Raw genomic sequence first — 15218 nt, forward strand, 5'->3', positions numbered from 1 at the left:
GGCGCCACGCCAGGGGGCGCCTGCCGACCCGCCGGGTGTTGCTAGGGGAAAATTCTTCCGACGAACGTGCACGTGGCGCGCGCACACCTACTTGGAATGAATATGAGCAACACATCTCGAAGAACAACAGTTACAAAGGTGAGTAACCGTCTTTTCTGATGCATACCATCTAAACCTCTAATGTATACCATCTCTAAATTGAGCATTGGTGTATGGAAGATCCCCACAGGTATTGCTGAGGGCACTGTAAAGCAGTCCAGTATTGACACTTGTAGAATAAGGACATCTGAACATAATAAAGTAGAAAGGGGAACAATTAATAAACACAATATATGGAAAGCTATTTGTCCCTCGTATGATTTTTAGCTATGACTAAAACTGGTCTTTCACTAGAACAAATATTAAAAGAAATATTTTCCCTAAAATTACAGTAATCACTCTTAAATCTATTGCCTTTTTTACCAGATGATTACAACTTCTTGGCCTAATACCCAACTAAGAGCCAAATGAGATCTTGAAGATGCTGGTCTGCAGGCTATAACTTGATACCCACCCTTCTGCAGGGTCTGAGAAAGAGTTAAAAGTTAAAACTTTACATCAGTGATACTCAGACCTCAGTGGTTCAGGAGCCAAATTTAGTAATCAGCAATACCCAAACAAGCCACAGTAGCGGAATTTATTGTTTCCTTTACCACAGTACTATACATTCATATTTAAGCAGTATGATGGGAAATATTTAGTTTATATAATTCTCACAGCAAAATGACTGACCAAATATCATTATTTTAATCCACTACAATTCGTTAATAACATAGTAAAAGTATCCTGATTGACTAATAACTCAGACTGGTTAATAATTAAATCACACAGTGTTTTACTATCGTGTGCTGCACAGAGCCGCAGGAGACACCTTAAAGAGCTACTTGGGGATCCAGAGCCTCAGTCTGAGTATCCCTGCTTTACGTAAATCATCATACAAAGTGATTGGGTATCTATCCCAACTTTAACTTGTTTACTTATCAAAAATCAAATGGCTTTGTCTCAGAAGTCTCTATTAATTATTGCATTTTGCATCTTCTTGAAACCAGTTTCTACTGCTTATATTGTACAGTGTAACATATGGAAAGGAATGTGGCCAGTTTCTGCATGTGATGTTTTAAACTGGTAATGATCAAGTTATATCATTGTTATACTTTGTTGTGCTTACTACCTAACTGGCAATAAAGTAGTACTTTATCAGATTGACTCAGTCCGGAATCCTGTGTATTGCAGGAAATAGATTAATTTGGGGTTGTAATGAAGTGAAATCAGGCTACTGGAAAGTTTCAGATTTTATTGTGAATTTGAAATGTCGTTTTAATCCCTACACAAAAGGTCCAGTTTATTCTGGCAGTTTATCACTAGAACAGCTGTGCATTCTTACTTGGCATAAGAACCTACATAGATTAGAATGCACATCAGGAATTGAAATTCCCAACTCATTTTCCATAGGTGGTTTTATAACTGTCAGACAGCTCGGTTTTCAGTGCCTACTGATAAGGTCCGGATTCAGACCAATGACCTACAGCAGTGGTCACCAACCGGTCGTTCGCAATCGACTGGTTGATCCTAGAGGATCTCCCAGTCAATCGTGATGTCCAGCGGCAGTGCAGTATGGCTGCCGCTAAGGCAGACTCCCTGCTTATCCCAGCCCCACACTGCTCCCGGAAGTCGCCATTGCAGCCCCGGGGGCTCTCTCCATGTGCTGCTCCTGCCTACAAGCACCACCCCCACAGCTCTCATTGGCCGGGAGAGCTGCAGAGGTGGTGCTTGCAGAGAGGGGCAGTGCCTGGAGCCATGTGCCCCCCCCCACCTCAGGGGCCATAGGGGCCCATTGGCCCCTTCCAGGAGCGAAGTGGGGCCGGAGTAGGCAGGGAGCCTGCCTTAGCCTCACTGCACCTACCGCTGACCGGGAGCCACTGGAGGTAAGTGCTGCCCGGCAGGAGGCCACACCCCCAACTCCCAGCCCCGAGTCCTCTCCCAGAGCCAGCACCCCAAAACGCCTCCTGCACTCCAACCTCCAGCCCTGAGCTCCCTTCCAGAGCCAGCATCCCAAACTCCCTCCTGCACCTCAAGCCCCAACCCTGACCCACCTCCCAGAGCCAGCAGCCTGTGCCCCCTCCTACACCCCAACACTTTGCCCCATCCTGGAGCCCCCTCCTGCACCCAAATTCTCTCCTAGAGCTTGCACCCCTCATCCCCTCCTGCACCCCAACCCCCTGCCCTAGGCTCAGCCCAGAGCCCCTTCTCACACTGCGAACCCCTCAGCCCCAGCCCAGAGCCCAGACCCCCTCCCAAACTCCTGCCCCAGCCCAGTGAAAGTGAGTGAGGGTGAGGCTGAGTGAGCGACGGAGAGAAGTGGGAAGGAGTGAGAGGGGCGGGGCTTTAGAGAAAGGGCAGGGCCTCAGGGAAGGGGCAGGGTAGACCTTGGGTTGCCCTTAGATTCAAAAAGTGACCTTGGATGTAAAAAGGTCAGAGACCACTGACGTACAGGTGCCGGGATCTGACTGTAAGATACAGAACCTATTTATCACTCAAAAGAGAAAAATGGAAATTGAACAGTTAATTGGAAGGCAGAGGACACAGCTGTGCAGAGAATGTTTTGGCTTTGAGCAGTCTGGGAAATGACGTTCTGTAGCATTTGCTGTTCTAGAAAGAGCGGAGACACGTAGTATAAATGGGAGGGCTCTGGAGAGGGCTGTCTCTCTACCAGTGTGTATATTTATCTATAAATGAGCAACAGGGGAGGAAATCAAATAAGGGTAAGCAGTCTATCCACTGCTCAGAGCACCAACTGTGTTGCTGATTTGTGCTATTTTCCCCCCCCAGTATCACTGCATTACTCAGACATAGGACACTGGTTTCTTCATATCGAGAGAAACTAAAATTAATCTAACAACACTCGGAATGGGAAAAGATTATTATTCAATTTTGGGAATTGAAAAAGGGGCTTCTGAAGAAGATATCAAAAAGGCTTACAGAAAACAAGCCCTTAAATGGCATCCGGATAAGAACAAATCACCCCACGCGGAGGAAAAATTCAAAGAGGTTGCAGAAGCCTATGAAGTGCTGAGTGATCCCAAAAAGAGAGACATTTATGATCAGTTTGGGGAGGAAGGTAAGTATTTCTCTTACTCAGTATCTATCTGTGCTACACTCTTAAAGTGGACACCTAGTTGTGTTGAATGCCACAAGACAAGAAGAAAGTTTGTGTGTTTATCCATGACGTACTGATTTGGACAATGATTGTTTTCTTATGGAGACTGATATATGGTAATTACAGAGACTTATATGTTAACAAATGTATATAATCATGTATAGTGTATCCTTCATAGTTTAGAACCATGCTTAATTCAGTGTTCTTTATTTAAAAAAAAATTAAAAAGATCCCAAATCCATGTTATAGAACTTTTTAAATGAAATTAATATTTGTCTGTGACCCATAAATAGCAGGATGCATTTTATTTATTTTTGCCTCTGCGCTTTTTGAGATAACCATCAAAATGTTACATAGAGACAGAGCGCCTCTTCGAATAATATATCTCTAAAACTTTTCATAAAGGATAGTTTGCTTGTACAAAACAAGACAGGACAGTCCCTCTACTGAACAGGAGCCCAGGTGTCCAGTCCTTAGTTGGCCTTGGCTTCTTGCCCGTAGAGGAAAGTATTTGCCTGATGTCATGAAATACCAGAACAATTTTTTAGTTTAACTATAAACAGTAATAACATGCCAAAAGGATGAGGCCTCAGAAATGTTATATATAGCCTAAAATGATTACTTAAACAGGAAGCTCAATCTTTTTTTAATCATCAATTGTGATGGTGCCCCACCATTTCTAGGATTCAACAGTTACCTTTTACATCCTATTTGAGACGCCAAACTGGTTAAGCACTGCCCACAGAAACTAGGTAGGCTCATTTAATCGTTAACATTCATTTGGGGTCAGATTCTGATAATTTTACTCATGCCGAGTTGCACACTACTCCATCAGTAGTAGGGTGACCAGATGTCCCAATTTTATAGGGTCAGTCCCGATATTCAGGGCTTTTTCTTTTATAGGTGTCTATTACCCCCCCACACACCCCTGTCCCGAATTTTCACACTTACTATCTGGTCACCCTAATCAGTAGTCTCATTGACTAGTAGCACTAATTGTGAAGTAAAGTGCTGTACAACAGTAGTTCTAAAACTAGGGTCGCCGCTTCTTCAGGGAAAGCCCCTGGCAGGCCGGGCCGGTTTGTTTACCTGCCGCGTCCGCAGGTTCGGCCGATCGCGGCTCCTACTGGCCGCGGTTTGCCGCTCCAGGCCAATGGGGGCTGCGGGAAGTGGCGGCCAGTACGTCCCTTGGCCCGCGCTACTTCCAGCAGCTCCCATTGGCCTGGAGCGGCGAACCGCGGCCAGTAGGAGACGCGATCGGCCGAACCTGCGGACGCGGCAGGTAAACAAACCGGCCCGGCCCGCCAGAGGCTTCCCCTGAACAAGCAGTGGCCTTAGTTTGAGAAACACTGCTCTACAAGATATCTGGCCCTTTATCAACATGAGAACTTGATTTTTGTGGTGCTGTCATTGATCATTGCTTCTTTGCAAACTTCTGTAAATGAGGCAAATTCCATGGTCTCTTGGGAAGTGAGAGAATTCTGGAACTACAAGTCTTTGCTGATGTTTCCATGGGTTCTCATGTCATTCCTAAGACTCTGATACCTGACCTGATTCTATTATTTGGGAATACTAAGGGTTCATCCTGCTCCTTTGGTACTAGGCCCAGATTTTTAAAGGTATTCAGTCATTGCTGCGCTCAGCATTGTAATGCCCAATTCTCATTTTCAAAAGAGGTTTAAGCATTTGACTGTCAATGGGTTTTAGGCTCCTAAATTCCCAAACCCCTTTTGGAAATGAGCCTTGGGCTCCTAAATCAATTAGGCAGTGCAGTGCAGCAGTGCCTAAATAGCTGTAAAACTATTACCCTTAATCTTTTGCCTTATTGCTTTTCTCCCTTTAGCTCTGTTTGCTGTTCTTTCCTATATGCACTTAATCTACAGCTTAGGTAATATTCATTCTATTCCAGTGCAGTAGCACTTCCTAACCCCCTCCTAAAAATGTCATTAGTCAGATTCTCCTAAGAGTGGAGGGCAAGGCTTATAAAGCAGTGTAGCCTTTGGCAGTGTGGCATTGCATCCCTGAAGCAGACGCTCAAAGCATGTACTTCTGCTTATTTTAGGCATAATATTAACAAAAGTATTGACAAGTTCCTGCAGCTATGTGTCTGGAAATATCCCTTGTCGCCTGAGTGGCAGCCTAAGCTTTGTCATTGTTGTCCAGAATGTGCGTAGTAGTTGTAAAGCTCTGTGATTGTTTTACAACCATGGAACCTGATGTACTTTCAGCAAAAACTATTCAGAATCTATTCTAGGAAGTATCATTCCACTAATCACATGACACAGTTTGTCATGCATTTGTTTGACAGTACCAGTACTTCAGTTTAAAAAAAACCAAAAACCTGAAAAATGTTTAGTGTAGCATTTGCCATAGCAAAACTAGAGTTAAGATTGAGATGCCATTTCCATTCAAATTGCCCCTCTGCAATTGTTCAGAACTTTATCAAAATATTCTTTTAGGGCTCAAACTTTTTGTGCTTGGTTTAATCCAAATTTGTTTAACTTTTTTAATTTGAGCAAAATCAGTTCAGTTATCCTGGAATTAAACAAATATGAAAAATCCATTCCTCATATCTGGATTAATTTTTTGGTTAACATGCATCCGACGAAGTGGGCATTCACCCACAAAAGCTCATGCTCCAATACATCTGTTAGTCTATAAGGTGTCACAGGACTCTTTTTGCTGCTTTGTTAAAACTAGACACTTATCTTGTTTTAGAGTCCTTTTTAGAGAAAGAAAAGCAATACATTTTTGTAGAAGATCAGTTCAGGCGTTTTGAATTTGTAAATAGTAAATGCTAAGGCCTATAGGTTGCTGCTTTGTGCTATGCCATTGGTGGAAAGTGGCCCTAAAGCCAGCATTACATGGGAGGATCACCTCAGTATAGCTGTAGCGCGAACTGGGGAACTTCTACGCTGACTCTTTCCCTGATGCCAGTGTAGAGGGAGTGACTGGGCTCCCTTGTACTTAGCTGATACTTGGCTGCCATACTGACCTCTTGCCAACTGCCAATGGTCCAATAACATCCTTTCAGGCTGGTCTATCTTGTGTCAGGCAATTGACTTGGGCCCAGGATCAAGAGGATGCAAAGGCCACTTTTGCCCTCTGCCACAATTTTAGGGTAACTCACCCTTCTTGGTTCTTAAAGGTTTCACTCTCAGCTGTCACCTCTCCTGGGCAGAGACCCATGCCTGAGAAGGGAGTAGGGGTTTTAAGGACATCTCCCTGATCTACACTGTGATATCCCCAGCAAGCCAGTCTGCCAAAAAGACCATGGGGCCTGTGCTTTGCTTTTTCTCTGAGGGCTATGACCAACCTACACAGCTTCTTCCAAGCAAGCACATTTATTCTTAAGGTAGAAGTATTATAGAGAAAGCATATAAAAACGTAAAAGAAACTACCCATGTGCTAAAAATCTTATCAGAGGTCACCCACCCCTAACTCAGCATAGGGTTGTTCTAGATGTTAGTCCTTCAAATACCAAACTATTTTTTCCCTCTTGTTACAAGGTCAGATCAGTCTATAGAGCAGTAAGAGGAACAATGGGCCTGCATCAATTTAAGATCAGGTTATTTATCCAAAAGTCCTTTCTTTGTCTCTTGATCTCTGGAGAATCCAGTTTGAACCAGAATATGTGAGCCTCCACAGGAGGTGGTACTTCTCTGGAGGTGTTAGAACCTGAGTGATTTGCCTTAGTCATCCCCCACTGTTTTCTCTTCCTGGAGGAATTGTGGTAATTCCCCCACTGTGGAGTGCATACAGACCCTGGCCCACAAAGATACATAAACCATTCATACACTTAATACAATATGGTCTCCCAAAGATATGTCAGGAAGTTGCCTTATCTGTCTCACACTCCTCCATTTGAACTGCGCTATATGCTAATCATCCTCAGCTGAGGATCTAGCATTAAAATGTATGCATAGTTTATGACTACTTTGAATTCAGCTTTTTAAAAAAAAAGATCTGTCTCTAACATGGATTAGAAAGTAGGATGCACGCTGAACGGCTTTAGCATAGAACTAAATCCATAACTGCTTACAGGCCTTAGAAGGAAAATGGTTGCATATAGTGCTGAGCTACCTTAATCTACGAGGCAATTTAGTGATATGCCCAGCAAGCCAGTCTGCCTAGAAGGCCATGGCCTGTATTTTGCTTTTTCTCTGAGGGCTGTGACCAGTGTTTGGCCTGCAGTTGTCGCTGAGATGCTTAAGTATTTACAACTGAAGACCTCCTTAAGGTCTGAGGAGGCATTCTGTTGTCAGGGAGAGAGTGGGGGAGGGAATTAGCCAGTAAGAAGAAGTAGATGGAGGTCATTAGCTAGGAAAGGGAAGTAGAAAAGAATTGTTTGGAGCCACAAAGTAGAGGTAGAAGGTAGCTGGGTGGGTGCTGGGGATTGTGGTGAGTGTAAGCAGGGCATGAGAAAACTGTCACCTGAAGGAAGTGGAAGGAAGATCTTACACTGGAAAGAGTGGGGATAACAATAGGAAGAAGAGAAAGAGAAACAGTAGTCAATTAGTTGAGAAAGCAGACTGAACTATAAAGGACTCCTAGAGAGGAGGATAGGTTTTTTTTGTTTTGTGTTTTTGCAGCGGAGTATAATCTTGGATAGCCTGGGAAGAGAAATGGAGAGTGGGAATTTTTACTAAGGAAATGATAGGATGAGATTGGTGGTTAGAGATAGCAAAGCTTCTTTACCTCTAAAGTCTCTCTTTAATTCTTATAATGTACCTAGAACATGGGTTCTCAAATTGGAGGTCATAGTTTCCTCCCCCAAAAATGTTTCAGGGGGTCACAAGCACCTCCCTTTCTTCATTGCTAGATGAGAGTGGAGGTGTCAGCTTTTTCTGTTTGTAATATACGGATGTAGTCTGGAAAAGGTCAAGAACCACTTGCCTAGAGTATTTGATAAACACAACTGAAAATTTATAACTAATAAAGGAGCATGCCTTTTAGCTATTTTCCTTTTACTATTGTTTGACTTTGAAAACTTCAAGGAAATCAAATACAAAAACTACTGTAGTTAATGCAGCATTAAAGTTGAGAAATCAAGCACCCAAAGGAGTCATAAATTTTGAAAGTGAAGGTTTCTCTGCCACGTAGTACAAATGTAACATTTACTGTTTCTGGTTTTTAATGCTGTGTTGCTACTGATGGAAAATAGCTTTTAATAAACAAAACGTGGCCTCACTTTTCTAGTGTGCTGCACTCCTTTCAACTTTCTCTTTCCTCCTGGGTTATACCCCCCCAAAGAAACAAAGCAAAACAGTGTTTCCATTGTCTCAGACTTGGTGAAGTCCTGTTTCCAAAACAATAGACGGGATTATACTTTCTGTTATCCATTCGTACCAATGTGCGTTATGGCTTGCTGTTGATTTATGGTAGTTTCCTAATATAGCACAGAATTTGACCCACTCTGTCTGACTAACACCCTGTGCAATCCCATTGATCTCAAGAGCACAGAAATTGGCCTAGTCTGATTAGAAACAGAGCATATTCAAAGCTTTAAATATAGTACAACTTTATATATTCCATACCTATAGTGGCCTTGAAGGGCTTAACCCTAGTCCCATTGAGCAGATCCTTAGTGAAAAAAATTACATGGGAATATGTTCTTTAAGATCATGCAGACAGAGAACACTCATCATTTTCAGACCACTATTAAAACGTTAATTAAAATCCAATCATTCAGATGAGTGACAAATTATTAAATGGATTTGCTGCTGACAGGGCAACTTTTTTTAGGAAACAATTCTAAATCTTCAAAATTACTGCAGGTTGCATGATGATGAGTAGTTGCTACTTTGCACTCCACTGGCAAGTAGGGTGAGCTCTCTTTAAAGAGGAGCCCTTCAATCTCTGCTTACTATATTTGTGCAGTTGTTAAACTACTACCAGTCCTTTCAGTATTTGTTTGTGACTCGAGATAAAACTGTATTTTACTCTTTATGTTGTTAATAAGTACCAGGATTGAAAACTAGTATGGACTTTCCTAACCTTGTCCAAATGTTCCAATTAGGGTTGAAAGGAGGAGCTGGAGGACCTGATGGACAGGGTGGCACCTTTCGATACTCTTTCCATGGTGACCCACATGCCACATTTGCAGCATTTTTTGGTGGTACAAATCCTTTTGAGATCTTCTTTGGGAGAAGAATGCCTGGTGGCAGAGACACCGAAGAGATGGAAGTGGATGGAGATCCTTTTGGATCCTTCACTAGTTTTAGCATGAATGGATTTCCAAGAGAAAGGAATACAGTTGGTAGCCAGCCTCGTCGTAAACAAGATCCCCCGATTATCCATGAACTTAAAGTATCATTGGAAGAGATATATCATGGCTGCACAAAAAGGATGAGAATTTCCCGAAAAAGGCTGAACCCAGATGGTAGAAGTGTCCGAACGGAGGACAAAATCCTCACCATTGAGATCAAGAGAGGGTGGAAAGAAGGCACCAAAATCACTTTCCCAAAAGAAGGTGATGAAACACCCAACACTATCCCAGCCGATATTGTTTTTGTCATTAAAGACAAAAGTCACTCGCTCTTCAAGAGAGATGGTTCAAATATTATCTATCCTGTTAAAATCAGTTTGCGGGAGGTAAGTTTCTTGTTAGTTGATAGCGCAACTGAAATATAAAAACAAATTGTCTTAGCATGGTATTGTGGCTACACTGCAGAAAACATATCTATAGCAATTATCATAGTTCAGCACTCCAGTTCTCTAGCTAATACAATTTAATCAACCTAAATATAGTGCATAGTTACCTGTACCAGAATCATTGGCTTTTTTACTGGGGTCTGCATTATATGTTGTTAAGTTTTGTCTATGGCAGCATACAGGATGATCTGTGGGAAAGGAAAGTAGAACATATTTGTGATTTTCTAAGTTTTAGTACTAAGAACAATAGCTTTCTATATGTAAATGCAGATTGGGTTGGAGTAATAATGAATGCATCCAATGTAATGGACTCCTTTCTGCTATGATATACCGTCCTTGTCATTTCTGGAGTAGAAAGCATATAGAACTCATGTCTAGAATATTTTCACAGCTCACCAGTGGAGCTTAATTTAGCAAACTTGCAAAATATCTTTCATGTCACACATTTCAGTGTGCTTTTAGAATACATAGAGATGGATTTCATGAGAATAAATTGTGAGCAGGTGTTGTTATGGAATTTATATGTGATGATAAAAATAAGTTCATAACATTTTTTTTAAATGCACTCCAAAGACCAAAGTAGTTTTGCTTTCAGAAGCAAAAATAAAGAATTGTAGAGTGTTTTCTTTAGTGTTTGAAGACAATTAAAGGAATTGATTCTCTCCAAAATGAATCAAGTCTGTATTTTTAAAAAGGTAGCATTAAGGAATGGTGAGAATAAACTAATCTCAAGTAATGTGCAGAGGACATACAAAGAAAGTCTGCTTGTATTTTGAACTTTCAAAAAAAAAAGAAAGGAAAAAAAAAAAACCTTTTAAAATGATTTTTCATGAGATGAACCACATAATACAAGAGGAAAAGCAGTATGTAATGACAGGATGGGTAATGTAGTTTCTGCATAAATATCATAATTCTGCCACTGAGTCCAAATAACACTGAGTTTTGTCAGCACACATTAAGTACATAGAGTAGGTGAAAAACAAAAGCAATCTTTGCAGGCCAGAAGTCTAGTGATAAATGTATAAATATTTAGATAAAACAGGAGATTAGTGGGAATTATCTCTGCTAAAAAACAAAGTGCTTAGTTTATTTTTGTTTTTGCCAGGAAATTATATCTTGATGATATAGAGAAGGTAAATCCTTGGTTTGTATTTTAGTATTTGCTTTAATTTGAACATCACAAATGTGCATGTAAAAGGACTCTGTGAAGATTGATAGCAGAGTGAGCAAATAGATTTTTTGGGGGGGCTGGAGATCAAACCAAAAAATCCAGGAGCGAAAAGAAAATCCCATTTGATTTAAAACCAAAACCTTTATTTATTGTTTTTTAAATGTTCATTTTGAATTGACCAAAACGTTTTGGTCAATTCAAAACAAAATGTTTTTGAGTCAGCCATTTCAGGTGGTTTTCCAACCCTCCAGCCCTATGTCCCCTGCTTTTTTTTTTTTTTTTTTTTTTAGTTGGCCAAATTTGAATTCAAAATACCGTTTCAAAATGAAACATTTCAAATTGTTTGAGATTTTTTTTTCTTGGCCAAAACTATGCATTGAATTCAATCCAAATTTGCAAACTGTTTTGGGACACTGAAAAATGCATTTTTTTAACCACCCCCCCCTCCATCTTAGCCAAAAAAAAATTGCCCCACTCTATTAAAGGTTCAATTTGAATGTCAGATACTACACCTAAAATAATTTTAAAAAGCAAATTATGAGCAAAACAAGTGTTGCAAGAGTCTTTAAATAAATGGATACTCTGTGTAACGCTAAGCACAGCAGAGCTAGGACTCTGAATTTCTAATGACAGCTGAGATGATGCTTGTTTGGTACAGATTCATGAGCAGAAGACAGTGGGAGTACTGAGCGCATTTGTTCTGTTTGTACCAATCACTGTGTTGTCTGTTCATGTTTAGGATGCGGCACCAGGGAGTAAACCTTTTATGACTGCTTCAGATGTCATTCTAGGGCACTGATAACTGGTTTGATATTGGAGATACATTGGTAATAAGGCAAGCGTCCCCTTTTAAAGGGAGCAACATAAGATATTGTCTTTCAGTTTTGACAGTTCTCTTCAGTTATGCAAAATAATCCATGTATTCACAATATCAGCTTTTTCTAATTCTGTAATCTGAAAATTCAGTTTTCAGTACAAAGAAGCTTTTGATGGTTGCCTCTTTCTCATGCTATGAACTATTTGTTTTAGGCTTTATGTGGCAGCTCGGTCACCGTGCCAACAATAGAAGGAAGAACCATACCTATGACAATAAATGAGGTTGTAAAGCCTGGGATGAGGAGAAGAATTATAGGATATGGGTTGCCATTTCCCAAAAATCCCGACCAACGTGGCGACTTAATTATAGAATTTGAAGTAATTTTCCCAGACAATATACCTCCAGCATCAAAAGAAGTACTTAGGAGAAATCTTCCTGTTTCATAAAGGAATGGACTGTGTTAACACTGTTTCAGCAGGACACTGAAAATGCAGAAGACTGGCAAATTCATGCTGTAAAAGTGCAATCTATATCCATTTGTGGAATATTCATTTTCTTTTCGTGAGGTGGAGGGAGGGAATACTGTAATGCTGCATGAGAAGAGAATGGTTAAATACAAGTCACGCGGGTGACTCTTGCAGTAAAACATACAGGGAAAACCACTCACTGTATCTTACTTTAGATCTTCCTAATCAGAGAGTTAATTCAGTATTTTGCTTACATGTAAAATGTAATCATTTCGCAAAAACTCAATGCACATATTTCTAATAAAGTACTTGAGCATCCAAGTACTTTATTTCATGTATCTCTTGATTATCTACGTGATGCTACCCACTAATATCAGAAATCAGAATTCATAGCAGAAATACGCTCATGTAATATCCAGATATTTAAAGAGACTAAAACATTAACTGACACCATTTAGATATGAAGGCCCACATGCTACTTTCCATTTCACAAAGCAAAGGCTAGCTAAATCTGTTTGTAGAGCTTCTGAACCCACGAAAGAGGTGAGCCATCTCCCAGCTGCCTCAGATTTTGTGAGGACTGTACTGAAGCATTACGGGAGAACACATGGTTCTGGGGAAAGGAGTACAGGTATAGCCACTCTGTGACATGCTCCCTTCAGAAATCCACCTGGGGAATACTACTAATCGGTGTTAACACCCATTCCCTAGGGATGGATTTCAGTCCAACCATTGGCAGGACAACATGGTATCTTAGCTCCAGAAGGAGCCATGCTCTCATGGCTACCCATGGCTGCCCATGGAACAGTGTAAATAAAGGCGCTTGGCTTACACACACATTTCAAGATCATGTGTAACTCAGGCCATCTGTAGAGTTCAAGGGCTGAACCATCTACCACTTCCATAAGATACAAGGGACAAAGCTGAGCTCCCAGCTAAAGGATTCTGAGAAAACTTTTTGGGCCTGATCTGAAGCTCATTTAAGACAGTGGAAGTCTTTCCGTCAATTCAATGAGCTTGGATATGTTCCTTTGTGAATAGAAACATGAGTTACCTAGCACTTAAGGTGAAAAAACGTATGTAGGGGAAGGAGAGAGCCTTCAGTAACTGAGTCTAGTATTATAACCTGCTATTGGGCTGGTTCCCTTGGTTGCAGTATGGTTTTGGTCATATAATTGCCTTGCAGACTTACTTTCATAACTTAGGTTTTAAAAACATGCCACAGTGCTTTAATAATGACATTCTTAAGGGAAGATTTATTGTTCTTTATAAGAAGAAAATATTACTCTTATTTGCAGTCATTCTTTTACCTGTGGAAATCTACTAGTTACCTGCTCTGAGTAATTTAGGTTATAACAGAGTGTTTAGCAATGTCATAGAAATGATTTTCTGTAGAAAAGTGGATTATGAGAGTTGGGGTTAATTTAGTTAGCCTTTTTTTAATGAGCCCTAACACAAAAGAATCCCACTTCAATTTTTCAAAGCAACACAGGCCTAGAAGATAACGGTCAATTTTTAACCACAGTTTCTCTTTCATACAGTTGACGTATATGATAGTGTAAATCATATTCATTTGCAGTTCTGAACAAACAGGGAACCTGAACAGTTGCTGGAGTGAGACTAGAAAGGCAAAAAAAGTTTTTAAATGAATTGCTACCTACTGCTTATGCCTATTGTTATCGTTATATATTGTGTTTATGCATTTAAAATATTTCCAGTTTCAGTATGTTCTGTATGGCATTTCTCATGTGTTTTTTTAATAAACTTGTTTTTAACTTTTTTTTTATTTTTTGCCGTAACCATATGCCATAAACTCTGTGAAGAGCAAATGAGGCTGAGCATTTGAAACCAAGTCTTGGACACCCATAATCTAAGTAGCTACAATACTTAGAATAACTGCAGATATTTTTCAATATCCAACTTCAGGTAAGAGTAGCAGGCCTGAATTGGCAGAATTTCATAGTAGTTGCTAATAGTGTGTGTTTACACATACAGAAAATTTAGTTCTTTTATTTCACCATTTCTGAATGTGGTGTAAAACTTGAAGTACAGAAAAAGCTGCCACGTCATTCTGAAACATTTTACAGTTTTCTCTAGAGAGGGAATATTTTTTTCACAGAATGCAGTCAGCCTGTGGAACACATTGCCACTACTGTTGGTGAGGAAGATGAATTTAGCAGAATTCCAAAAGGAATTAGACGCTTTGTATAGATAACAGATAAAACTTTCAAAAGTGCCTGAGGACTAGATTTGTTAAGGGATTTAGGTGCCTAAACCAGCAGCCAGGTGCCTAATGGGATTTTCAAAAGCATCTAGATGCCTCACTTCCATTGAAATCAACAGGAGTCAGGCACCTAGGCACTCGTGAATATCCTACTAGGAAGCTTGCTGCTGGTTTAGGCACTGAAATCCTTTTTAAAAAATCTGGCCATGAGTTCCATTTTTTTTTTTCCAGAAGGGGCTAAGGCCTAGTCTACACTAGAAAGTTAGGTGGGTTTAACTGTGTCAGTCAGGGGTGTAAAAAGTTAAGCCAACCTAAGCCCCTTTGCAGACAGCAGTAGGTTGACAGAAGGATTCTACCATCTCTTGGGAAGGTGGATTACCTACATAAACCAAAGGGAGAATCCTCCCTTTGGCATAGGTTGTATCTATGCTGAAATGCTATTGTGGTGCAGCTATAAGTGTAGAGAAGCCCTTAGGTGCTTATGTCTCATTGAAAGTCAATAGGACTTAGGGCCAGATTACTAAAGGAATTTAGGCACTTAAAGAGGCAGATAGGTGCCTAATTTGACCATGTAGGTACCACTGAAATTTTCAAAGCCAAAGCTCAGGTGACTCCTCAAACACCCCTCACTCAACTGCTTTAGGTGCCTACATTTCTGCATAAGTGCTGCTGTGACCCTAAAGCTAACA

At 40.6% G+C, this 15218-nt stretch overlaps 1 protein-coding gene across 7 annotated transcripts in view; it reads left to right on the top strand.

Annotated features, from left to right (window-relative positions):
• The window catches only part of DNAJB4 (DnaJ heat shock protein family (Hsp40) member B4), a 46098-nt gene extending 32013 nt beyond the window's left edge, over positions 1-14085 (top strand). For all 7 annotated transcript variants that reach the window (XM_032802477.2, XM_032802474.2, XM_032802472.2 and 4 more), the window contains 3 exons: positions 2869-3157; positions 9216-9790; positions 12051-14085. In XM_032802477.2, the coding sequence (XP_032658368.1) occupies positions 2947-3157; positions 9216-9790; positions 12051-12284 (1020 nt within the window). In that variant the 5' untranslated portion in view covers positions 2869-2946 and the 3' untranslated portion in view covers positions 12285-14085. The remainder of the gene's footprint in view (positions 1-2868; positions 3158-9215; positions 9791-12050) is intronic.
• The last annotated feature ends 1133 nt before the right edge of the window (positions 14086-15218 follow it).

The sequence above is a fragment of the Chelonoidis abingdonii genome, chromosome 7 (assembly GCF_003597395.2).
Source record: "Chelonoidis abingdonii isolate Lonesome George chromosome 7, CheloAbing_2.0, whole genome shotgun sequence".
Taxonomy (NCBI): Eukaryota; Metazoa; Chordata; order Testudines; family Testudinidae; genus Chelonoidis; species Chelonoidis abingdonii.